The following is a 26,134-nucleotide window of genomic DNA, read 5'->3' on the forward strand; positions in this document are numbered from 1 at the left end:
TTCTAGAATTGTAGAATTTAAATGGACTATAAATGCTTTCCGTGGAAAATTCAAGTTGGAAATTGGATTTTCTGGAAATTTTTAACTCCATATACTTGGTTGACTTGACTTGACTTGACCTCCTTGTCAAGTTCTTTTGATGTTCTTTCTACACGCCGAATTTCATTCATACATATGAATGCTTTCTGTGGAAAATTCAAGTTGGAAATTTAAATTGGAGACTTCGAAGAAATTTCCTAATGCTTGATGTGGTAGAAAACATTTTTCTTTAACTTTATATATTAGGTGTTGGTAGCAATGATCAGTACGCAACCATGAAAGCAGTTACAATTTCCTTGTTTGGGTTTCTTCTTGTCATCGCAGCGGCTATTATTAGCTTTTGTGATGGGAATTCCAAAGTGCTTTGCATTGGAAGTGAGGGGCAAGCCCTTTTGACGTTCAAGCAAGACCTCATTGATCGATCAAACAGGCTATCTTCTTGGGTTGAAGGTGAGGATTGCTGTGAATGGCATGGTGTTTTCTGCAATAGCCTGACTGGCCATGTTAAAGAGCTGCATTTGGGGCTTCTTTCAACTAGTCCTGATGCTTATGCACCGGCTGCTGAATGGGATGCTTACTTTCGATCAAAGTTAGGAGGCAAAATAAATCCATCTTTGGTCGATTTGAAACATCTCAGTTTCCTAGACTTAAGTAATAATGAATTTGGAGGCCTGGCAATTCCCGAATTCATTGGTTCGATGAAGAGTTTGACGTATCTTAACCTCTCTTGGGCAAATTTCGTAGGAGCAATTCCCCATAATCTTGGAAATCTCTCAAAACTGCATTATCTTGATCTTGGAATCAATTCCTTATTTGAAGCTCAAACTCTTCAATGGGTTTCTGGTCTTTCATCTCTGCAGTATCTTGGTTTGAGCCTTGCAAATCTTAGTAAAGCAACTGATTGGCTGCAGGCAACACACAATCTTCCTTCTTTGGTGGAGTTACACTTGTCAGGATGCTCTCTAAATAATGGTCCATCTCCAATCAGTGTTAATTACACATCTCTTGCTGTTCTTGATCTTTCTCAAAACATGTTGTCTTCGGTGACATGGATATTCAATCTTCGTAGTCTTGTGTCCATTGATCTTAGCTCTAGTGGAGTTGAAGGTATGATTCCCAGTGGCTTTCAAAACATGTCTTCTCTCAAATTTCTTGATCTTAGTTGGAATTCATTCTCTTCATCATCGACACTCAACTGGTTGTCTGATTTAAACCAACTTCAATTCCTTAGTCTTAACAGTGTCGGCCTGCAAGGTAATTTTTCAAGTGCCATTGGAAACTTAAGCTCTCTTACTCATCTTGATTTTTCAAATAACCAGCTTGAGATTGAACCCAAATATTTGGAAAGTCTTTGCAATATGAGGGAGATGGATTTGTCAAATAATACAATTAATCATGAGGTCTCAGAAATCATAGAGAGTTTGTCTAGATGTAGTTTGGATCGATTAGAGTCATTAAATATTGCATTTAACAAACTTTCTGGCCATTTACCTAATCAACTTGGCCAATTTAAAACTTTAGCATACCTTTACCTTAACCGAAACTCCATTTCTGGTCCCATTCCATTCTCAATAGGGGAGTTGTCATCATTGAAAGTTCTTGATATTTCATACAATCGATTGAATGCAACTCTTCCTCAAATTTTAGGACAACTTGGGAATTTGGAACATTTAGACGTTAGCAATAATATGTTGGAAGGAAATATATCAGAAACGCACTTTTCTAATCTCACGATATTGAGATCTTTTTGGGCATCTAACAACATGTTAACGTTTATACCAAACCCAAGTTGGATTCCTCCTTTTCACTGTGAAAGTATTGGACTAGGTAACTGGCGTCTTGGTCGGCAATTTCCTCAGTGGCTACAATTCCAAAGGAACATGTATAGTTTAGACATCTCCCATGCTGGAATTTCAGGTGTCATTCCCACTTGGTTTTGGAACCTTTCGACTTCATTTGAATATCTAAACCTTTCCCATAACCAATTAGTCGGGGAGTTTTCATATTTACCGATAAGTTGGATTGCTGACTTGAGTTCCAACCTATTCACAGGTCCATTGCCACAGGCAATATTCTCAGATTTGGGGGATTTATTTTTGTCCAAGAACTTTTTTTCAGGATCACTTTTTAATTTTCTTTGTAATTCCTCAAATAACCTGAAAGTTTTGAACATTCTTCACGTTGAATCAAATCTTCTGTCAGGTGAAATTCCAGATTGTTGGGAAAATATGCCAATGTTGGAAGTCCTAAATTTAGGAAACAACAGTCTAACTGGGAAAATTCCTAGATCCTTGGGATCTATGCGTCTTATTGAGTCATTAAGCCTTCGTAACAATAATCTGTTTGGAGAAGTACCATCCATATTGCAGCATTTAGTTAATATGCTTGTTCTTGATCTTAGTGAAAATCAATTGACGGGAAGTATTCCAGCATGGATTGGAGACAAGCTCTCAAACCTTGTGATTCTAAACCTCCGTTCAAATAACTTTCAAGACTATATTCCTGATCAGATTTGTGCTCTTAATTCTCTTCATGTCTTGGATCTTGGTTATAACAACATTTCAGGAGCTATTCCAAAATGTTTTAGTAACCTAAGTGCCATGGCCACAACCCTCAACCCACACGTGGCTAATTGGTTCTCGAGATTCTACCCTGACAACTCGTTTTATTTTGGTGCATTATTGGTGATGAAAGGAAGAGTGGATGAATACAGTACCACACTCGGACTTGTTACCGGCATAGACCTTTCAGTTAACAGTCTCACAGGAGAGATCCCCAAAGAACTTGGTTATCTTATGGGACTGCTGTCATTAAATTTGTCAGGGAATCTCCTAACTGGAAAGATACCAGAGACCATTGGTAATATGGAGATGTTGGAATCTCTTGACTTGTCCATGAACCGACTCCATGGTGAAATCCCTTCAAGTTTTTCCAATTTGAATTTCTTGAATCACTTCAACTTGTCCTACAACAACTTGACAGGACAAATCCCATCAAGCACCCAACTCCAAAGCTTTGACAAGTCTTCTTACATTGGCAATCATCTTTGCGGACCTCCAGTCACTAAAAATTGCAACAAAAAGGGCGAAGCACCTGATGGTAAAAATGGAGGTAGTAGTGGAGGAAAGAAAACATCAGAGGTGAATTGGCTTTATGTAAGCATAGTGCTTGGATTTGCGATGGGGTTTTGGGGAGTAGTGGCTCCCCTTGTTTTAATCAGGTCTTGGAGGTTTGCTTATTATAAAAAATTGGAGCAAATTGGTGACAAGCTATGCGTGTTTTGGGCTACTATTGGTATGTAATTATTTGTAATGGCAGCTCATGTCGGTGTGTTTGGTAATGTAATAATTTGATTTGCATGCTCTTGACTTTATCCATGTATTCTGATTTGAAAGTGGTATTCCATGCTATAATTTATTAAAATGAAATAAAATTATGTGTGTTAATGTATTAGACTCATAAATATGTGTTCGAGTTTTATTCAATATGAGTTAGGGTGTTTTTTTTTTTATAAATCCCCTAATTTGAAATATTTTTTATGCTAGTCATATTTATGATTTTAATTTGTTGTTCAAAAGTAAAATTCCAAAAACTACAATTTTTATTAATCCAAAGGAATTGAAAGCTTTTATTGCAATTATATGGAAATTAGAGAGTGTCGTTTTACAAGGGAAAACAATTTGTCGTATTTTCCTTTCTCTTTTTCTAAAAGTTTTAAAAATGTTTATAATTTAAAATAAATTGAAAAAACGTCATAGATTTGATCAAATAGTTTATAAATTTGAAAATAAAAAATAAAAGTTCACTTCATTGCAAAAAACAAACTAACAACAAAAACGTAATTATAGTATATTAATTATTTTTTAAATTTGATATATTTATAAGATTCAACATGTGAGTTAAAATTATTATTATTTTTTGTATTAAAAATAATTATAAATATATTAAAAATAACGAAAAATAACTTATCCTAAAATAATAGGGGGTCAAATTCTAGTAATGGATAAACACATATAAAATAATGACCGATGTATACATGAACAATCACATTTTTTAACAATAACATATTAGAGACCATATTCATTATATAACACTTTCAATTTTATTAATTGTGTAATCAAAATGTGGTGAGAGAAAGGGGAGAAAATAATAGCTATGATCAATTTTTTCCTATTTTTTGTATGGATTTGAAGTCCTTTTACCACTACATTGGGTTGGGTACTAAGGTGAAAAATTTTGAAACAATTAAAATTATTAATATCTTTTTTAATTAAAATTATATTTTTTTAGCTGAATCATAAAAATTATTTAAAATCAATTAATTATTATTTATCACATGTCATCTATATAAAATTTTTATAAAATATTTAACATTTTTATTTAACAAATAATATGCATATAATACAATTATATTATATATAATTATAATACAATTATATTGGTTAAATATAATTTGATGCACTTTTATCTAAATACATTATTTTCACTCAAAAAATACACATATAAGATCATTTTCACCCTTGCTGACCCCAATGATCTACCAATTCATAAAACTTGGTCCATAAATAAGTAATGAGATCATTCTATATTATATTAACCATATTGCTTCCTTTAGATATATAATTGCCAATATAATTAGCAAATCTAGAAACGAAGCTTGACAATTTGTTAACAATATTAACAACTTGACTGCTTCTATCAACTTTGAACTTATGCTAGCATATCAAGTAGGCTAACACACTCACATGTGAATCCTGTTGAGAATAATAACTCAAATCTTATAAGAGATTTATTTGGGATTGACTAAATATTACTTAGACAAAAAGACTTATAGAAGAACAATTATAAGAGCAAAAGGATTCCTGATAGGTAAATTTATATTTATAAGTGAAGTCTCTACAGAGATAAGTATGAGAAAAAGATGTAAGAAAGTTGTAGGGTTTTATGAAATAGACACCCTCTAAGACTACTAAAGATTTACGTTTAGGTATGTATGTTCGAAGTTTGTATGTAGATTAAAGGAGACTGAGAGAATCCACATAGATATAGTGCATGAATGCTTATGGGTATGTGTTTACTTAAGTTAAAAATACTTTACAAGACTAGAGGAGATTGCAAGGGTCTATAGGTATTAATTGTTGAATGGTTGATTAAGATTTGTATGTTTATAATTATCTACAACTAGTAGATCTTTTTTCTTATCCATAGACATAGTTCAATTAGACCAAATCATGTTAAATTATTGTCTCCCATGTGATTAATTGATTGTTTAATTTTACTTTCGCTAATGTGAATGTTCAATTCAATTGGATTGGGAGCTTTGAGTCTAACAAATCCCACACATTTTATTTGCATGAAATAGTTATAGTTTCTATAATTAATAGAGTTCTATAAATTATAATAATCTATGAAAATTTTGCACACATTATTTTGTTACAACAATTACAACTATCAAGCCCCAAGAGCTAGACATCCAAAAAGAACTGAATTATGCACACAAATGGAAAGCAGTCCACTTCTAATATGCCTGTTTGAAGAGCTATTCTGCAGAAATCCTATGTCTTATGCCACCCAAGTTTAATTAAATATACAAGCTCCTTACCCTAAGAATTGGTTGATTTTCATGATGGCTTTAAACCCTTTAATGCTACAACAAAATCTAAATATAAAAAGATAGAGTAATCATATTAAGACATTGGGAAAAAGCTAAAATAGTCTAAAAATTAAATGGTGCTATCTAAAGTTACAATTGTTCCATTTGCTTGAATGCATAAGTTGATAAGAAAATGACACTATATTAAGAATGCCAATTACTATTCTATATATCCTCCCCTACCTCACCCCTATTCAATGTTCGATTATACAGTTGATAGGCCAGTAGAACACTTGTATCATGGACTTTAATCATGCAATGGAATAAAAAGGGTACCAAGATGATATTTCAAATGTGCAGGAAGTTGATTGTGGCTACTACTTTTTTCTTCCTCAAAGTAATTGCTTTGGTTTTATTAGAATATGTTGTCAATAATTATATATTTAGTTATGTGTAAATATGTTTGTACTCTCTCATGACATAAATATACATGCTATAACCCTAAATGGGATAAGACAGAACATTTGTTCTTTACAAATTCATTTCATGGTATCAAAGTGGCTGCCTTCCCTCTTTCTTCATCTTCAATTCGGATCTAAATATTTGTCCTTTTCTCAAATCGAAAAACAATTACTTTTTATCATTCTACTCCAACAACTTTCTTTGTAATATATTATTTCTTAAACCTTCTAATGGCTTTCAACAACCAATCCTCTTTCATACCATATTTTTCCTTCCCCAATATTTCTAGCTTTATCTCAATTAAGTTAAGCTCAGTAAATTATTTGCTTTAACGTGATCAGATAATACCTTTTTTATTATGTTGTGATCTAATGGGGCATGTTGATGGCACCATTGCACCTTATTCTAAAATAATAACTAAAGATAATAAAACCACATCTAATCCTGCATATACAGAATGGGTAAAGAATGATCAATTTGTTTTCTCCTATCATAAGGCAACATTGTCACCAAGTGCACAAGCATAGGTCTTAGGTTTGTCCTCTTCTCGCCATGTTTGGATAACTTTAAAAATTATTTTTCATCAATAATGTCAAGCAAAGTTAGATCTGTTGCGTGATGAGTTACAGAGTTTGAGTGAAGAAACTACGTTTATTGGAGAATATCTTACCAAGATAAAATTTATTTTAGATAATTTAGCTATCATAAATCACCATATCTCTGATTCAAAATTGATCACTCATACTTTGAATGGATTGTCAAATACCATTGAATATCAACCAATTGTCTTTACTATTGAAAGTATAGATAATCTCATTTTTTTTAATGATTTGAAAACATTGTTATTATTTCATAAGCAACGCTTGAAAAGAATGCAAGTATTGTTATCACAACCTATGAATGCCATTATTAGTTCCCATGAGACAACCATGGTAACTCACCCAAACAGTCGATGTCAGAGTTTCAATATTCTTCGTCGTGATTTTAGGTGCATTTGATAGATTAATCAAAGGTATGATTTTCGTGATTCTTGATCTTTTTCTCGCATAAATCATATGCCTTAACAAGACTTTCAATCAAATAACCAAAATAACAAGAACTTCTCACATTCTCAATATGCAAATCATACTATAAAGTGTCAGATTTGTCACCAATTCAATCATACTACCATAACATGTTAATATCGCTACAATAAATCTGATCATAGTTTAAGTAATTCTTTTACTGGTCTTCATCTTTCTACTGCTACTTCAAATGATACTCTACTTAATGCTCCAATGGACAATGACAATGATACCTACTGGCTGGCAGATTCAGGTGTTACTAGTCACATGACTTCTAATCCATCATTGGTGCATCAATTCACTCCTTATACTGGTAATAAAGGTGTTTTATTGGTGATAATAGTTTTCTAAACATCACTCATATTGCTGATTCTGCTATATGTGTTGGTTCTACAAAATTAGCATTGAAAAATATTATATTTATTCCAGCATTAAAGAAAAATTTATTGTTAATTGCTAAGTTAACCGAAGATAATAATAGTGGTTTCCATTGTTTTCCTTGGGGTTTTGTTATTAAAAATCTTCGCACGAGCAAGGTATTTTTGAATGAACCAGTTAAAGGCAACCTTTATGTGATCCCTGTAAGAAATATGGAGTGATTCGTTGGTGTAGGGCAATGTGACCAACATGTTTTGTACAGTGGCATTTCTTCAGTTTCTAGAACAATTTGACATTAATTACTTGGACATCCAACTAGCAAGATTATAGCATAGTTAAAATATAATAAGCTCATCTGCCCCAATGATTCTTTCTTTTGTAACTTAACTTGTGCAACATGTCAAGTAGGAAAAAATAAACATTTGCCTTTTGGTTTATCTACTAGGATAACTTTTAATGTTCTTGAATTAATTCATTAGGATCTTTGGGGGCCATCATCCACTATTAATGTTACTAAGTTTTGTTATTATATTAATTTTATGGATAATTTCAGTTGTTATATGTGGTTTTATCCATTGAAGTGTTGTTCTAATAGTGTTACTTGTTTTGAGAATTTTAAGACTATGACTGAAAATCAATTTGGCAACAAGATCAATTTTTTTTAGTGTGATGGAGCTAATGAGCTTATTAAGGATGATTTTAAAAATCTCCTTGATCACCATGATATTTCTTTTCGAATTTATTATCCATATATCTATGAACAAGAAAGTTTTACAAAATAAAACATAAACATATTAAGGAAATGGGCCTGACTCTGTTGTTTCAAGCTTTCTTACCATGATCTTTTTGACTTAAGGCATTTTCTATAGCTATTTATCTTATCAATCCGCTTGCTACATCAGTTTTGGGTAATCATTCTCCTTTTTAGGTGTTATTTAACTTTGTATTAAACTACAATCATTTAAGGGTTTTGGGATATGCTTGTTATCCTTATTTAGTTCCTTAACCAAAAGATAACATTTTCCCAAAATTCACTTGTTGTGTCTTTTTCAGTATAGTTTAATCCACAAAGGATATTGTTACTTAGACCCCTCAATGATTAGGTTTATATCTCATGGCATATTGTCTTTGATGAAAATTACTTTCCTTTTGTATAACATTCTGTTTGTACAGTTCTTGGGATTCTTTCTCATCCTATTTACTCTTCTACATCTCCTAAGGTTAGTTTTGAGGTATCACTGCCCATACCTCCTACTATAATTGTGTCAGAACCATTAACAAATGCTTCAATGTCAAATACAACTATTTTTGAACTTGATACAACTATGTTGGCAACCTCTGCTCAACCATCATTTGAGCCTTTCACTTTTTTTGGTTTTAAAACCATACATCCTATGGTTACATGAAGTCCAGATGATACTCAAAGGCTTAAAGTACCATACTCTTTACATGCTACAAATTATCCATCTCTAGAGCCAAAATCCTTCAAAAAAGCATGTCAAGATAAAAAATGAATTTCAGTTATGAATGATGAATATTCTGCTTTGATGCAAAATAATACTTAGTCTTTAGTGCCTCATAATTCATCCATGAATGTTGTTGGCTATCATTAGATCTATAAAATCAAAAAGCAAGTTGATAGTACCATTGAGCAATATAAAGCAAGATTAGTGGCCAAAGACTTCACACAACTAGAAAGTATTGATTTTGACTCCACCTTTAGCCCTATTATTAAAGCCACTACTATTCAAATTGTTCTATCTATTGTTGTTAGTAAATGATGGTCCATCAAACAATTGGATGTCAAAAATGCATTTTCACATGGAAAGTTGCATGAAGAAGTTTATATGGCACAACCATCAGGGTTTGTGGACCCTAATCATCCTCATTATGTTTGTAAATTACATCGCTCTCTTTATGGTCTTTGCCAAGCTCCACGAGCTTGGTTTCAGAGATTTAGTTCTGCTCTTCATGCCTTTGGTTTCAAAAACAATCAAGTAGATCCTTCTATATTCATATAGCATTCTTCATCTAATATGATGTTATTTTTACTTTATTTGGATGATATCATTCTCATTGGCTCTTCATTAAGTGTTATTCATTCATTTCACAGTTTTTTTTGCAATTTTCAATGAAAGATCTTGGTGATCTTCATTGTTTTCTTGGAATAAAGGTACATCATACACCTAAACATTTATTGTTAACACAAACAAGATATGTGTTATCTCTATTTTCACGTTTGGGTATGAAAAATTGCAAACTTACTTCTACTCTAGTAACTACTTGTAAGAAGCTTTCTTTATATGATAGAACTTTACTTTCAGACCCATCATGATATCGCACCATTGTTGGAGCTTTGCAATATCTTACCTTTACTAAACCTAACATTACCTATGGTATGTAACAAGTCTATCAATTTATGCATGCACTTCTTGATATTCACTTTCAGGCTATGAAACGAATCTTGAGATATTTTAAAGGAACTATCAATTGTGGTATTTAATTACTTCCTTACACTACACCGAATCTGGTATGCTATGTTGATGCTGATTAGGTTGGTTGTCCAAACACTAAACATTCTACAATGGGTCATTGTGTTTTCTTAAGTTCCAATCTTGTTTCTTGGTGTACTCAAAAACAAGTTTACATTGGTCAATCTAGTATTGAAGCAAAGTATATGGCTCTTTCCATAGCTTCTTGAGGTAAACTTTAGATTTCTTATATATTGAATGAGGTTGGATTTCCTCTTGCACTACCTTGTTTTGTATATTCTGACAATATGGGTGCTATTCAATTTGCTGCCAATCCAATCTTTCATACTCGCACAAAACATATAGAGACCTCTTATCACTTTGTCTGAAACCTTATTTGCAAACCTCTTCTTCAACTCCTTTTTGTTTGTTCTCAATCACAACTAGTTGATATATTTACCAAGAGACTTTCTTTCTCAATTTTTCATCCATTTAAGAACAAGCACTTGTGGAGTTCTCCCCAATCACTTGAGGGGACGTATTAGAATAAGTTGTCAATTGTTGTATATTTAGTTATGAATAAATATGCTTATGCTCTCACATGATATAAATATACATGCCATAACCCTAAATGGGATAAGATAGAACATTTGTTCGTTACAAATTGTTTCAGTTCTAAGGTTGAATTTGACTTTATAGATCCTTCCTTTAAGTTACTATCTGGTATTTTATTGTCTTCTACAAATATCGTCTGCATTTTACTTGATGTTGAATCAGGTGTCTGTTGTGGATGGTATTTGTATGAAGATTTTGACCCTTAGAGAACTGCATAGCTGCTGCTCGTGCACCAGCTATTGCTTCACTAAGACTAGATGATTTCTCAATAACAGATGCTTTTGAATCAGGTAAGAATGCAGAAATGGATCCTGGCTTCAAGGAGAAAGGATCTCTGGGATTTGGTAGCAAAAACTTTACTGGTGCTGGACCATCAACTGGAACAAGCCCTCTAACAGTAGCCTCATATATCTGTTACAGATATTTCAATCAGTATCAATTCAAAGCAAAATGAGATAGAATGTCACTCATAACTTCATCCACGTGGTTATTACCTTCTTTTCCAAATTATAATCACCTTGGTACCCTCGCATCTCAAATGGGACTAACAATTTCTACACCAAATGAAAAAAATTTTCAATCACAATATAATATCTAATTTTAAAAAATAAAAAGAATTATAGAATAAATCAAATAGCAACCTATCAAGCATGAAAGTAACACCTTTGCTTACTCACAAAGCCAGCAAAAATCAATTTGTCCTTCTAGCCTAACCTGGATACAACAAAGAGAAAAAAAGAGAAGAAAAAGAATGAGTGGATCGGAATCGTTGCATATCTTAAGATAGCAAGGAACATTAGGTGAGAAAAGATAAGTTGCCAATCCCTTCAGGTAGCGTCTCCCGTTGAACTAATTCTTCACATTTCAAACAGCTGACCACCTCAACACACCCTAAACCATAGAAAAATTAACCTAGATTAGAAAAAAATAAGAATAAATGGGTAGTGTTAGGAGTATTTTTAGATCAAATGATCAAATTAGTATTTTTCTCATTAGAGACTGTCAGCAAACAATCAAAGAAATTTTTTACTTTTGGAATGACCAAACATGCATAGTGCTACATTAACTCAGCTATATCATTATTCTATCCCACAAACCTTTTACTCTCTGTTTATAAATAAAGTCATCTAAATACTATATATCCATCTAATCTTTTCTTTTACTTTTCTATTTTCTTCTTCTTTCGACCTTTCTTATTCTGATATCTGACTTGAGCGTCGGTTCTCTTTCTCTTATATGATTTCAGGGTTTTCACCCTCAACTCAGAATTTGGCACCAACAAGTAAAAATGTAAAACAATGCCATTAGAATTCAGGTGAAATCTTGCTACAATTTAAAAGTTGACCTACAAAATTATTTTATCAATTTGCAATAAACTGTTTTGAGGAATAATGCAAAAGAAAAATTAGAAAAATGCAAACAAACCACCACAGAAATATCGATAGAATTTATACGAATATAGAAAGGACTAACCTAGCAGTCTTGAAAAGGGTAATTTTCTGCAAACTTAATATCAGTAATTCCATTCACTGCAAAATTTCCCTATGAAATCCCCCCATTGCTTTGATTGTAGCAATTTAATTCATCTTAACTTTAAAAAAGTCTTTAGAGTACTTGTTAGCCAAATATTCCTTAAAGTCTAATACGACAAAATCATGATCAGAGAAGCCTAATTGATAGATATTTCAAATCTCCAAGAGGACCCAAATAGCTAAGTATGCAAAAAAATTTGACTAGCTGTACGCACAATGAATGAAAGCTATAATTAAAAATCTCTTATTGGATGAGCAGATTGAAAAGCACAATGATAAAATTAATTATTGTAGTAATGAAATTAAAGATTATAACAGTATGATTAAAATTAATGAAAAAGATATATTTTTAATTGCGAAGAGATTAAATATGGCAATTGACAATCAATTATCTCATTGAAAACAGTCTATTGTCATAATTAAAAAATTTTTATTTTTCAACTGAAAACTTCCAACTGCACCGATAAGGTGTTATATAAATACACGTCACAAGAGGCGAAAACACCATTAAATTGCAATGAAATCCAAACGCACCTTATTAAGCAACCACCATCAATTAACAAGGAACAAGTACAATGCTCGAAATAAAGGCTTAATTTATTGTGAAGGTGACAATTAGACCAACTAATATAAAGGATATTGAAATTTTAGAGCAAATTTTTCAGTAGGAATTTTATAAATTAGCCACGACCATCACTATTGAGAATCAAACCAATGGCTTTGTCCATATTTTAACCTCAGTCAAGTAGCTCCATTAATGGCTGTCCTTTTTTATCTGTAACTAGGTGAACCTGTTGGAAGGATCATTGGAAAATCGCCTCATAATTAAAACCAACCACTCCGATCGAGCAAGCGCAATGGCAAAGGATCATGCCAAGTCTTTCCTGCCAATTTTCGTGTTGCTCATCCTTGGCTTCCTCTTATTTTCACAAAGCTCTCGGGCAATGCAGGACAGTGAAGCTGCTGTTTCTAGTTCTTCCTCTGATGCAATTCTTTCCAAACTGTCAAATGTTAAGTTCAACCTTGTGTCCAAAGGGTTAAAGCAAATCAACTCAAGACCTCCAGCTCCTATGCCCAGTGCTCTTCTTCACTTCAGAATGCCTCCTATTTACAAGATTTGGCCCTCTCCATCACCACCGACAACTACAGCAACTCCACCACCGTCAACATCATCAGCAGAACCACCATTTGTGCCATCACCACTGCGGCAACTACCTATGTTAACTTAGCTTTGTTACTTTCTATCAATAAGGAAAACATGTTTGTTTGCCATGTATCTATATAGCTTGGTGTATCTAGTAAAATTTTGATGTATTGAAATTAAAGTTTGCCAGGTTATTTTCCTAGAAAATGGCCTATGTTAACTATTTTTCTAGGCTCTTAATTATGTAGTAATATAATGTTCATTATCATAAAATTTGAGGCAATTGCTACAATAGTGTTGACAAGTTAATACAATTCATGACTTAGGGTTAATTTAGAAAGTTTGAATACAAAAGTAACTTTAAAAAATTGGTTAAAATTTTTAACTGTTTAGTATTATTGTAAAAAAGTATTATGTGTAATTAAAATATTTAAAAAGATATGCATAAAATAATAAAAAATAAAAATATATATAAGGTAATATAGTAATTTTAATTTCAAAAGCACTTTTTCTTCGTAAAACATCTTGAGTAGCTTTTTTCTTTGAATCGTAAAACCAAGCTTGTAAACTATATATATATATATATATATATGGATGGTAACGGATCAGATCAGGATAGATTTATATAATACGTGAACCTAACTCAATTTAATTTTTTTCATACTCGAACTCGATTCGATTTGATATTATATAAAATTATACCCAATTTGATCTGACGCGAAATTAATAAAATATTATTTTTTAAATATAAAATATTATTTTTAATATAAATATAAAATTATATATATATAATTAATTAATTAATTAAAAAATTTTATATATATATATATATATATATCGAGTCAAATAAGGTCAGTTTGCCTAAAACCCAACCCTGATACATTCTCGATTTTTTCCTTCTATCACCCAATCCGATACTCAATTTAAAAATAAAAAATCAATTTTAAGAGATCAAGTCGAGTCAAAATCCGTCAGATAGAAGTCAAACTACCTTCATTTTATATATATATATATATATATATATAAAGATAAATATAAATATATATATATATCATGGATCAAAGACAGTTTTTGAATGCAAAAATTATTTTCAACCACAATACTAATATGTGACATCTAACATATCTAAAATTTAAATTTAAACACATACAATTTCTTTATTTTATGCTAAGATTATGACCTTGTTTACACAAAAATATTCATCATAAATTATACTTATAATTACAACAACTGTTTTAAATTATAATAACTATTGTACTATAATTACATATTCATATTAAATGATTTTTACAAAAGTCCAAACTCATTTTTTTTTTAATAAATATTTGTTAATAAAATATTAAAATTTTAATTTTAATAATCAATGTTGAATCATCGACGACTTTCAATATATAAAAAATTGCATTTTGATTCTTAACTTTTCAATTATTTTATTTAAATTTTAATTCTTTTTAAATCATTACAATTTAATTAGTCCTTTTGTTAAATAATTTTATTAAAACAAATTAAAAATCAGTGGCGAAGCCACGTTAAAACCAAAAGGGGCCATGCCTCCCAAAAGATTTTTCAAGCCCTCTAATACATATTGATATGATGTATATAATTTATACGTATTTCTTTATAAAGTTGAAAATGCCTCCCCCCTAAATAATTAAAAAGTTGTTATTTGTTATTATAAATGTTTAGAATCTTGAGATTTTAGGTTCAAATTTTATTGTATGGAGACTTGTTTCAATTTTATGTTAGATTTATTTAATTATATTTTATTTTATTGATTAGTTTATTTGTTTGATTATTATATTATGTAATTTCAAAAAAAAATTTAAGACAAAGAAAACTTAATTCTCAAATTCCAATTAATTTGTAAGAAATATTAAAATTTACAGTTTAATTCTCATTAAAAAATTAAAAAAAAATTTTATTAAATACGATCCACATTAAAAAGTCAAAACTATTCAAAAAATTTTAACCAAAAAAAAATGTGAGATTAATAAATAAAAAAGATACGTAAATTTTATTCTTTAAAAACCTGAACTCAGCACTAAGTCTTATTCCTTAAAAACTTAAATTAAACTTCAAGTTCTATAGTTGTTGCAAAAGAAGATGTATCCTTATCTTCTTAGAGAGCCAATTACAATGATGGTACAAATGAGTGATTAGAACTTCTTTCATGATAAAATCACTGCATATTTATCTAAAAAAATTTTTGAAGCCATTAATAATAAATTTTAAGTTCTTTTTAATTTTAAATATGAGAAAATAATCAATATTTATTAAGAGAAAATCTTAATCTTGTTAACTACATTAAAAGAAAATTTACTAAAATTTTTTGATCTATTTTTTTTTTTTGAAAGATCATTGTGCATACTTTTAAATAAAATTATTTGAGTTTTTTTCTAGTTTAAATAGTTACATTTTTTAGTCCAATACTTGAATTTTTTATGTATTTTATTTATGATTACATTATGAAATGTCATATTTTATTTTAAATTTTTATAATTTTTTATAAAATAAAATATATTATATATTAAGTAAAAATTTTTAAATTACAGTTATTATTTAATTTGGCCTCCCTCACTCGAAATATTGGATCCCCACTGCTAAAAATGTTTATATAAGAGAGTAACGAGTAAATTTCATAAATGTTTATATAAAAGGTGTAGTGATTAAACTTGGACAAATTGAAATTTGTAAAGTAGAAAAAATGGTATAAATTTAAGCAATCACTTATATAACATTTGAAAATATTCGCTTAATTTAACATATTAAGTAATTACCTAACTAAGATTTCGAAAATATTTTTTATTAAATTATTAAGTAATAACCTTATTAAATTCGGATCCTATCCATGACATATAGTGCCAAAAAAAAAAAAGCCAAATCAATCATTTTCAAAGAGGTTTAATTGACCAAAGACAATAAAATCAAGTTATTAATTGGTGCAGTTTAATTTCTTGTAAAATTTAAATTATTGAACTGATTGTAGGGTGGTGTTAAATTTTTAATTTTAATAATTAAAATTAAAATTTTAATAATTTTAAATAAAATAATTTATTTTGGATTTTGTTGTCCCATGATGGATCCAATAAGCAAATGTGGGCTGCCACGTTTGGTTTTTTTAATCAAAATTTCAAAATTGTATCCTCATAAACAAAATACGTTTAAATTAGAAATTTATTTTTATTTATTTATTTAATTTTTTAAAAATTAATTTATTTTATTATTTTAAAATTTAAATTTTAACGCTTATAATATTTTTTTATTTTTAGGTTTCGAATTTAAAAAAATTTTAAAAAATATAGAAATTAAATTTGATAAAAATGTATTTTAATTAAATGATTTAAATTAAATTTGTTTGAAAATTTATTTAATTATATTTTTTATTATTTAACTTTAATCAATTAAAATTAATGATAAAATGGTACCTCTTTTATAATAAATAAATAAATATTTTATTAACATCAATAGCATATCAAATATTTTTTTATTTATAAATTTAATATATAAAATTTTCAAAACAAAAAAACTGATAGTTAATTTATCAAACATTTAAAAAAAAAATTTTAAAAGATGGCTATATTCTAGGAAATTTACCAAACGTCTTTCACTTTTCTTTATTTCAACGTCTGAAGTCAGCCATAGCCATCCAGGCAATGATACCTCAGTCCTCTGAATAGAAATTTCCCCACTTTCCTTTTTCGCCTTCAACAAAAACCCTCATCAAAGATGAAAAAACAAAACGAAATGACTCAATTTCGCTAAAAACGAGGCCCCCCTCCTCTGAACGACACGGCAAGTTTCCTCTTTCCTCTTCGCCGACAGCATGCACCTCTTCTTCTTCCCTTTTCCCCCTTCACATCCCACACAGAAGAAGAAAAAAAGCCGTTGACTTTTCTTTTTCTTGGCTTAACTCAAAGACCCCAATTTGTCGGAAAAAAAGGCTGAAAAATGGAGCAAGGGATACTTGATGATATTATAAATCGGCTTTTGGAAGTTCGGGGTCGACCAGGGAAACAAGTGCAGCTATCAGAATCGGAGATCCGACAACTTTGTGTTGTTTCTAGAGAGATTTTCTTACAACAACCTAATTTGTTGGAACTTGAAGCACCCATCAAGATTTGTGGTATTATTCACTTGTTATTTCAAATACCTAAGTTTTAATTTTTGGTTTTTTGATGACCCATATGCTTATTTTGACTTGTTTTGGTGATTTGAGGTTTAATTTCGTGACTTTAAGGTCAATTTTATGGGAACCCCACTTTTCATTTGTAGCTTAATTCCAACTTATTATAATTCTTTTCACCTTCCTGGATTTGCAGTTTATTTGATGCTTACTGATTCTTTTGGTTTTTGGTTATTAGCTTGGGTTATTTATCTGGGTTTTAAGTGCTTTAACTTGGAATGTAGTAACTTAATCTTGCTGAGTTGTAAAACATGAATTCCTTTACAACATCTTGTAGAGTTGTAAAAAAGTCTCACCTTTACGTGTTAAACCCTTGTAATTTATGCTCGAAGTGTGGTTTATTTATGTATTTTGGATGGTTATTGGATTATTAGGTAAAGCCAAGTTTGTTTCTGATGGACTTATCAAATGATGTTTTAATTTGTTGCTTTTTTTATCGCTGCGTGGTTTCACCTCTTATTGTGGAGTGTTTTGTGTTCATTTGTTCGACTTTTTATTCAGATGGACGGCCTGGTTTTGCTGTGGTTTTGATTGCTTAATTTGGAGAAGATTAACCAGTGGGAAATTTTAAGCTGATTAGCAACCTTGCATATTTTATTTTGTTGCATTGTGCAAATTTGCAATATGAGCTTAGATCAATGTGTTCAATTTGAAGTAAGCCTTGTTTATGCCTCGCTTTCACAGTTGATTTCTGTCGAATTTCTGGTTGTGGAGTAATTGTATGCATACATGGGACACATTGTATTTTGTTACGCTCTACACACGCATCTTTTTCCATAAACAACTGTGTGTTGATTGTTAAGCCTATGACTTGAATTGCATAATGGTTTTCTTTTTTTTCTGATTTCTTTTAATTTCATACCATTGAATGTTGATCTAGTCTGTGTTCACTTTTGTGCTATATTAATTTCTTGTAACCACAATTTTTTTTTCTTTTTTCTGTTAATTACTTGTGGCACTTCACATGTAGCAGGCTACTTGTTCCCCTCATTTCTATGATCTATCTGTTGCCCTATTTTCCCTTTTGATTTGGTGGATGAATTGGGATTTTGAGTGTATGAATTTTTTTGGAAATTCTATAGAACAGTTTGTCCCGTACCAGATTTTGTGTGAGAATTTGCACATGTATTTCCTTGATGATCTAGTGTTTTGTCATGCTTGTGGTTTACTAAAAAAACCATGATGTGGTTTGGCTGACCAACCTGCAAGGACTTCATGTTCTGATTGTCTATGGTCTCAAGAGCTCTCTTATTATCAACTAGAAGTCTTGAATGGTTTACTGCATGTTCACTTGATGAATTTGAAGCATAAACAACTTAGCCAATCATTGATGTTTGATTTTTGGATCATCTGCACTAAAATTTTGTACTGATTTGGTTCCTAATATGTAATAATTTTCCCTTGGTGTAGCATGAACATTTTGCAGGACTACTGATTGGTGATGATTCAAATGTATTGAATATCTACATTACAATATATTCCTCACTCTCACACATTATAAAAGGAACTTTTAAGTACATCTCTGTTGATATTTCAACCATCTGGGGTGCTTACATTATTTTATATGCACTCACATTCATGTATATTATATGCAATTTTTAAAATTTTAAGCCAAGACAACATCACAACACTATCCAAAGAAGGACTGTATATTAATGAAATAATAAATTCTTTTAACAAAATTACTACAAATTGACTTTTGTGCAGCATAGTCAAACTACTAGTGTTATTAATCTATGAGGCTGCATTTTGGGGAAATCATTTTCAGCAAATTAGTTGTAATTAGGGACTTTTTTTTTTAAACTATTATTTTCCTACAAATAGGGAAGACTTATGAATTTGTTTTCCTGTGTTAAATCTGTTTCGTATTCAGGTGATATTCATGGTCAATATTCTGATCTTTTAAGGCTTTTTGAGTATGGTGGATTGCCTCCAAATGCCAACTACTTGTTTTTGGGGGATTATGTCGATCGAGGCAAGCAGAGTCTGGAGACAATATGTCTTCTTCTTGCTTACAAGATAAAATACCCTGAAAACTTTTTCCTGTTGAGGGGAAACCATGAATGTGCTTCGATAAACCGCATATATGGTTTCTATGATGAGTGTAAGAGACGATTTAATGTTAGGCTATGGAAGACATTCACGGATTGTTTTAACTGCCTGCCAGTGGCTGCGCTAATTGATGAGAAGATTCTGTGCATGCATGGAGGCCTTTCTCCTGATCTGAATAATTTGGATCAGATTAGAAATTTACAACGCCCAACCGATGTACCAGACACAGGTTTGCTTTGTGATCTTCTCTGGTCGGATCCCAGTAAAGATGTTCAATGTTGGGGAATGAACGACAGGGGAGTTTCATTTACTTTTGGTCCCAACAAAGTGTCAGAGTTTCTACAGAAACATGACCTAGATCTCATTTGCCGTGCCCACCAGGTTTTACTTGCTCTAGCAGCTCACTTTTATGTTTCACATTTACTTTGAGTTCATATAGTAGCCTTTGCTGTTAGTCAGATTGTAGGAGAATGTATCATCAGGAGCCAATGCACATATCATTTGGTGTAGTTGGTTATTTTCTGTCAATTATGTGTATTTTATGCCCTGACGTGCAATTACTTCTTTTCTGAGTTCACAAAGTTGTTGAACGTTTGACATTGCCTTTTTGGAATATTATACTTTTTTCAGTGTTACAGACAACTATTTATTCTCAAATTAGTTTTGGCTCCTGTTGGTACATTCTGCTTAGTTATTGTCAATCACGGAGGATGTGATTGCCGGCTTAACTACTTATGCTCTTATTTAGGAATTTTCTAATATATTATTTGTAGGTTGTGGAAGATGGATATGAGTTCTTTGCCAACCGACAACTTGTAACCATATTTTCAGCACCCAATTACTGTGGGGAGTTTGATAATGCTGGAGCCATGATGAGTGTGGACGAGACTTTGATGTGCTCCTTTCAAATATTGAAGCCTGCAGATAAGAAGTCAAAGTTTAACTTTGGGAGCACAACCACAACCAAGCCTGGAAACCCTTCAACAGGCATCTTTGGGAGCACAACCACAGCAAAGCCTGGAAACTCTCCAGCAGGAGTCAAGGTAACTATGAGTAGATCTTTAACTACGCAAGTTAACCAATAGAATATAGGTGCTGACTGCATGATGTTTGGCATTACTCATGGTTCTCACATTTTAAATTCCATTATTGTTATTACCTTGCAAGAAATCCTTGAATACATACCATTTGTGTTAGGGACTAAGTTATTATTTTCTTGGCTTTGTATTAGAGTTGTTAGATACATGACAAAGTAGGAGGGGAATACATACCTTAGGTTAATGCTGAATATAGTTAAAATCAAAGATGGAGGATTATATTCTTGTTGAATATTCATTGGTACATAATAGTACCGCTTCCCGCTAAGTACGGGAGATGTAAGATACAGAGAAAATGAGTTGGAGGAGAAAAGATTGAATGTGCAAGTCTTTGAATAGCTTTACTGTGGTAACTTCTACCAAAGGAGTTTGCATTGCCATTTTTTTGGTTTCTTTCTTTTTTGGTTATTCTTTTTCCTCTTATTTGGGAACTTTAAGTAGGAAATTGGAAAGAAATATTCTTGAAATGTACTAATTCTGAATTATCTGCTTCTATGTGTTATACACAAAGAAGTATTTAAAAAAAGGCACTCATCTTACTACTTATCATCTCCTTGTTTGTATTATACACAAAGAAGTACTAAAGAAGATCTCATCTTTCTCAGTATTCTGCGAGTGGCATTTACTAAGTGCATTAAAATTTTGCCGACTCCCCTAATTGTTTTGTTTTTCAATGCAGTCATTCCTTGGTACAAAGGTATGAAAGCAGCACTTGCAGGGTGGAAGCAGGAGCCCAGTTACACCAGGAACGGACCAGAATTGCAGTTAAGAAAACTTGAGGTCCTTTTTAATTTCAATATAATATGCTCAATTAGTAAAAAATGGAAGAGAAAAGTCATTAGAATCTGATGCAAAAGATTGTTTCTCAGATAAATTTGGGTTTGAAGGTAGAAGGCTGTAATTTCCTTCTCTTCCTCCATGTACACTAATAGCTGCCACAGTTGCTGCTATGAATTTATTAGGTTGTTGTAGTTAAGGTTTTCACTCATTCTGCTCTGAATCCATGAAGTTTGTTGGAATGGTTAATGGCCTTTTCTTGGTGATTAAGGGACAGCAAATTGAATTTGGTACAATTCTGATGCATCATTCTCTGATACTTTTTCTGTTTCATGCAATATGCTACTGGATAGATGTTGATGCAAATAACCTTGAAAACTTGCTAATGGCCTCTAATTTGAGAGTTTTAAGATTGAATCATTGACATGTGAAAATGATTATGTGAGATTGAGAACATCCATTGAAACTATTGCAGCAGAAGTGAAGAACGGTGTACAGGGAAAGATTGAAAACCAAGCTTTTTGCATCCTGTATGCCTCAGAAAGGCCTATTTTTGTTGTCAGATCTGTCACCATTTTCTTGTATGAAGGCCAATGTCTAAATGAAATATTCAGAACAATGGTTTCTTATACAAGGCAAAAATGAAAACCATTGAGAATAATGGAAATTTAATATCCAAAGAAATGCAATCTAGCAATTAACATGATTATTGCACAAAAAGGTTGCCTTCTCATGTGTAACTCTAAATCTTAATGAATCAAAAAATTATTGCACAAAAAATGTTGATCCTTAGGTGGTGCTTTAATAAAATTGGGCAATACTAATTTGTTTTACCGCCATCGGTAGGCTTTTTTTTTTATCGATTTGTAAGTTCGATATAAATTTTTATTATTTTTTTGATAGACGATTTGTAAATTTAATGTAATTTTCATTTGGAGTAATCTTCCTTCAACTAAATTTTTTTCATACAAAATTAGAGAGCAATGCTAAACATAAGAAAATAGCCAAAAATGTTTATTAATAAGTCAAACACAATTTGATTCAAAAAAAAAAAAAAAGGAAAACCCAAGTTGATTTTTTAAAAAAAAAGACAAGAAAAAAAGATCAAACCTGGTGCTGTTGGGCATCATCAATGACTTAAGCCTTGAAGTAGGTTCACATATTCAAGTTATTCAAGTTTGATCATTAGGTCCAATAAAAGTGCATTTATTTCACATGATTTTTCAATTGTTTTTTATTTAGCATTTCAAAATCAATTTGAATTTTAATTCTTCATGTAGGAATGTGGTCCAAAAGTGAAAAGTAAAATGGGACAAATTATAAGAAAAAAAGTCAAATCTCTTTTCTGATTGATAAAACTGAAGCTAATTATTTGAAGATTTTTTCTTCTTTATTAAAGCTCACGCTCATTCACTACTTATGAGTGAGTTATAAAAAATAAATCCATCTTTTTTTTTCCATGTCAATAAAATTGAAATTCAATGATAGTCAAAAATGGCGTGAAGATATACGCATGCAACATGGGTCATTGAATATAGATTCCAAGGCATTGCTGAAACATGCCAGATGCTTGTCATGATTCATGAAACACTTATAACTCAATTTGTACAAGAAAAGCATGCTTCTCTCATATTATTTTATGGATCCCCCTATGATCTTTTTCAAAAAGCTTGAATCAAATCCTCCTATCATGATTTTTTAAATTGAAATATGTGGAATTGAGGCAGCTTTTCATTTTTCTCAAATATAAATATTCAAAAATTTCTCTTACTATAAACTTTGAAAACTTATCAAAGATGTTCTCCTGTGCATGGAGCCTGCATATTATATCAACTATCTGATATGTTACTGCACTGATTTTGAATCAATGTGATTGATATTACTATTAAGTTGTGAGCATTTGTTGACAAGAATTTTCAACTAAGAACAGGTTAAATACAGGCAAAATAGAATAAACCAAGCATATGCTAGCATACAAAGCTTGTCCCCCAATGTTTTGATTCTTTAGTAGCAAACTTCTTATGACTTTGGTGAGTGGAAAAAGATATGCAATTCAATCTTTCATTTCATATTACTTTTGTCAAATGTCAATATGGAAAGAATAGCCAGCTACCAATTTCACAGCTAAATGCCTGGCTAGAAATTCTGCAGATACCTTGAAAACCCACATAGCCAATATTCTTCAGTATATGATTCCATCCAAAGAAAGATGAACATTTAGGTTCCATCAGAGAACCTGATGAAATGGCAATGGACCATCAAAAGATTCAAAACCAGATTCCAAAATTACATAAAGTTCATGTTTGGGGATTCAATTTCTCATAGAAAAAAAGCATACCAGATTCCCATATAAAAAAAAGCAGTAGAGAACAACAACAACTACCTTGATTCTCAACGCTTTCTCACTTCCTTTATACTTCCATTAACAAAAAGAAAAGTAATGGAGGGGAAAGACAAACAGGAAAAGGATTCTCAGTCTCACCTACTGGTTATCTACATATACACTCTCTTGCCTCCTTAAAAAAAAAAAAAGAAAAAAAACCATAAAAAAGTACTAAACAAGAATGGTAGGTTCTTGATGGTTGAGCCCCATGGGAAGAAACTCTTTCCCTATGTATTGGAAAACTCGATTCTGTGGAAGCATCCATCATGGAGTTTTTGGTTTGAATTTTGCTAGAGAAGAAAGCTGGGGAACCCTTTTTGATAGGCAGGCTTAATATTTACATTGATAAGCTATTATGCTTTGCTTTTGACTGATAATTTCAGCTCTTTTCAGAAGATAAAATCAGTCCATTGAAGTTGTTTCCCCTCCATTCAACATCCAGGGGTGCCCTGATAAAATTGTTAGATGAGGAAAACATGATTAAAAGACAAAATCCTTTGAAAATTCAACTTCAAATCATCCCAATTTTTCAATTCACTTCAAAATCAAAACCCTCAAACAAATAAAAAATCAACAAAAGAAAATGTGAAGAAAATAAGAACTTACTCAAAACTTGTTCTGCAGACCATCTCCTAGAAACATCCTTGCAAATCATCTTCCTCAACAAATCCTTAGCCTCAGCCGAAACTGACCTGAAAATCCTTGTAGGAAACCTCAAATTCCCTCTCAAAACAGCCTCAAAAATCTCCTCAGCTGTCTCACCATAAAACGGCGGAACACCAGCTAATAAAACATACAAAACGACACCAGCACTCCAAACATCAACCTTTTCATTGTAAGCTCTGCCCATCACAACCTCCGGTGCAACATAATATGGCGTCCCAACCAACCCATCGACCGTGCCAAGTTCCCCTAACCATGCAGCAGAACCAAAATCTCCAATCTTTAACTTTCCTCTAAAGTCAAAAAAAATGTTGTCAGGTTTAACATCTCTATGAACAATCCCAAACCTGTGACAATGGGCTAAACCCGACATAATCTGTTGCATGTAAGAAGCAGCTTTGGATTCAGACAAGTCTGGCTGCAAAATCTGGTCGTACAGGGTATAAGGCTGGCAAAGTTCGAGGATGAGATGAAGGCCGTCTTCGGATGAGAACATGTCATGGATTTGTACGATGTTAGAGTTTGGAGACAAAAGGGTCATGATTTTAGGCTCGTTTTCTAGAGATTCTCGATCAATGGGGTCTGTAAGAAGGCGTTTGTCAATGGATTTGCATGCGAATGAGGCTTCGGTTATAGGACAAAACACCCGAGATATCGTTCCAAACCGCCCTCTGCCGATCTCTTCACATACTTGGTACTTGTTCTTCAATGTTTCAGACATTCTCTAGAGGTTTTTTTGATCTGGGTTTTCTTTTTTTTACGATTTTTTGAGGGTTTTTGGTGTTTTTTGTTGTTGCTTTGGGTAATTGTTTAGTTTTATAGAGAGGGAAGAAAGGAATTGTTGAGCGGAATATTCTGTGCGTAAAAGGAAAGGTAAGGGATTCAGGGAAAGCCAGCTAAGATACAACACGTTTGTTTGTTTGGAACAGTGGAAAAATCGAAACCAAGCAAGGATTCTTGAAGATTTAATAATTCATATAAAATATTAAAATTTATATTATTTTATTATATTTTATATAATTTTTATTATTTTATATGAAAATTATATGATATAATTCGTTTTAATATAAAAATATAAAATAAAATTTTTTATTTTATTAAATTTTTATATAATTTTTATTAAAATTTTAAATCAAATTATATTTATATATTTTTTATATAATATTCCTATTTTACCACTATATCATAATCCGTATCGATAGGTAGCGTAAGAGAGAGGTTTTAACTCTTGACAGTTTGGTCTTCAACGACTGTCCTTAAGTTGCGGTTATTTTAGCTCTTTTGTAGTTTTTTTTTTTTTTTAATATAAATAAATATAAATAATAATAAGTCGGGAAACAGAAGTTGATTTTTGAGGAAGAAACACAACTATTATTTACAAGATTTTTTCAAAATTCAAAAAGGGAGAAATTTTTTAGAACAATATAGCATCACTATATATAATTAAATACTAATTCTAAACTCTTACTATCCACGAAAATATATTTATATATTAATAAATTATATATAAATATAAATATTTTAAACTATAGTTTAAGTTATAAAATTTATGAACAATTTATAACTTATATAATTATTTTTATTTATATTTATATTTTTAATATAATAAAATAAATTAATTACATATTGAAAATATTTATGCAATTATCATCAATTCTAAAAAAAAAAATTCAAACTATAA

At 31.2% G+C, this 26,134-nt stretch overlaps 3 protein-coding genes and 1 pseudogene across 4 annotated transcripts; 2 read left to right on the forward strand and 2 right to left on the reverse strand.

The window, feature by feature from the left end:
• Window positions 1-233: 233 nt before the first annotated feature.
• LOC111297385 (receptor-like protein EIX2) lies at window positions 234-3,454 on the forward strand. The gene has a single exon (XM_022892140.2). The coding sequence runs from the start codon at window positions 315-317 to the stop codon at window positions 3,339-3,341; it is 3,027 nt and encodes a 1,008-aa protein (XP_022747875.2). The 5' UTR covers window positions 234-314; the 3' UTR covers window positions 3,342-3,454.
• Window positions 3,455-10,443: 6,989 nt separating this feature from the next.
• On the reverse strand, window positions 10,444-12,977 carry LOC111297386 (uncharacterized; annotated as a pseudogene). Its single transcript, XR_016326311.1, has 7 exons — window positions 12,946-12,977; window positions 12,604-12,688; window positions 12,096-12,199; window positions 11,447-11,513; window positions 11,286-11,337; window positions 11,117-11,176; window positions 10,444-11,033 (listed from the first exon to the last, which is right to left on the reverse strand). The product of XR_016326311.1 is annotated as an uncharacterized LOC111297386 (transcript).
• A 3,904-nt stretch (window positions 12,978-16,881) lies between these two features.
• Window positions 16,882-21,703, forward strand: LOC111297143 (serine/threonine-protein phosphatase PP1 isozyme 3-like). Its single transcript, XM_022891769.2, has 4 exons — window positions 16,882-17,421; window positions 19,355-19,914; window positions 20,307-20,576; window positions 21,310-21,703. The coding sequence occupies exons 1-4, from the start codon at window positions 17,247-17,249 to the stop codon at window positions 21,331-21,333; spliced, it is 1,029 nt and encodes a 342-aa protein (XP_022747504.1). The 5' UTR covers window positions 16,882-17,246; the 3' UTR covers window positions 21,334-21,703.
• A 2,088-nt stretch (window positions 21,704-23,791) lies between these two features.
• Window positions 23,792-25,295, reverse strand: LOC111297144 (phosphoenolpyruvate carboxylase kinase 1-like). The gene is made up of 2 exons (XM_022891770.2): window positions 24,397-25,295; window positions 23,792-24,239 (listed from the first exon to the last, which is right to left on the reverse strand). The coding sequence occupies exons 1-2, from the start codon at window positions 25,172-25,174 to the stop codon at window positions 24,193-24,195; spliced, it is 825 nt and encodes a 274-aa protein (XP_022747505.2). The 5' UTR covers window positions 25,175-25,295; the 3' UTR covers window positions 23,792-24,192.
• Between the last annotated feature and the right edge of the window lie 839 nt (window positions 25,296-26,134).

The sequence above is a fragment of the Durio zibethinus genome, chromosome 12, assembly GCF_047325235.1.
Source record: "Durio zibethinus cultivar Kanyao isolate XHJ-2024 chromosome 12, ASM4732523v1, whole genome shotgun sequence".
Taxonomy (NCBI): Eukaryota; Viridiplantae; Streptophyta; class Magnoliopsida; order Malvales; family Malvaceae; genus Durio; species Durio zibethinus.

Coding starts and splice junctions, on each gene's coding strand:
- LOC111297385 (XM_022892140.2), top strand. CDS start 315: ATGAAAGCAGTTACAATTTCCTTGTTTGGGTTTCTTCTTGTCATCGCA.
- LOC111297143 (XM_022891769.2), top strand. CDS start 17,247: ATGGAGCAAGGGATACTTGATGATATTATAAATCGGCTTTTGGAAGTT. Junction 17,422..19,354: donor AGCACCCATCAAGATTTGTG/GTATTATTCACT, acceptor TTTCGTATTCAG/GTGATATTCATGGTCAATAT. Junction 20,577..21,309: donor ACTCTCCAGCAGGAGTCAAG/GTAACTATGAGT, acceptor TTTTCAATGCAG/TCATTCCTTGGTACAAAGGT.
- LOC111297144 (XM_022891770.2), bottom strand. CDS start 25,174: ATGTCTGAAACATTGAAGAACAAGTACCAAGTATGTGAAGAGATCGGC. Junction 24,240..24,396: donor GTCTGCAGAACAAGTTTTGA/GTAAGTTCTTAT, acceptor CAATTTTATCAG/GGCACCCCTGGATGTTGAAT.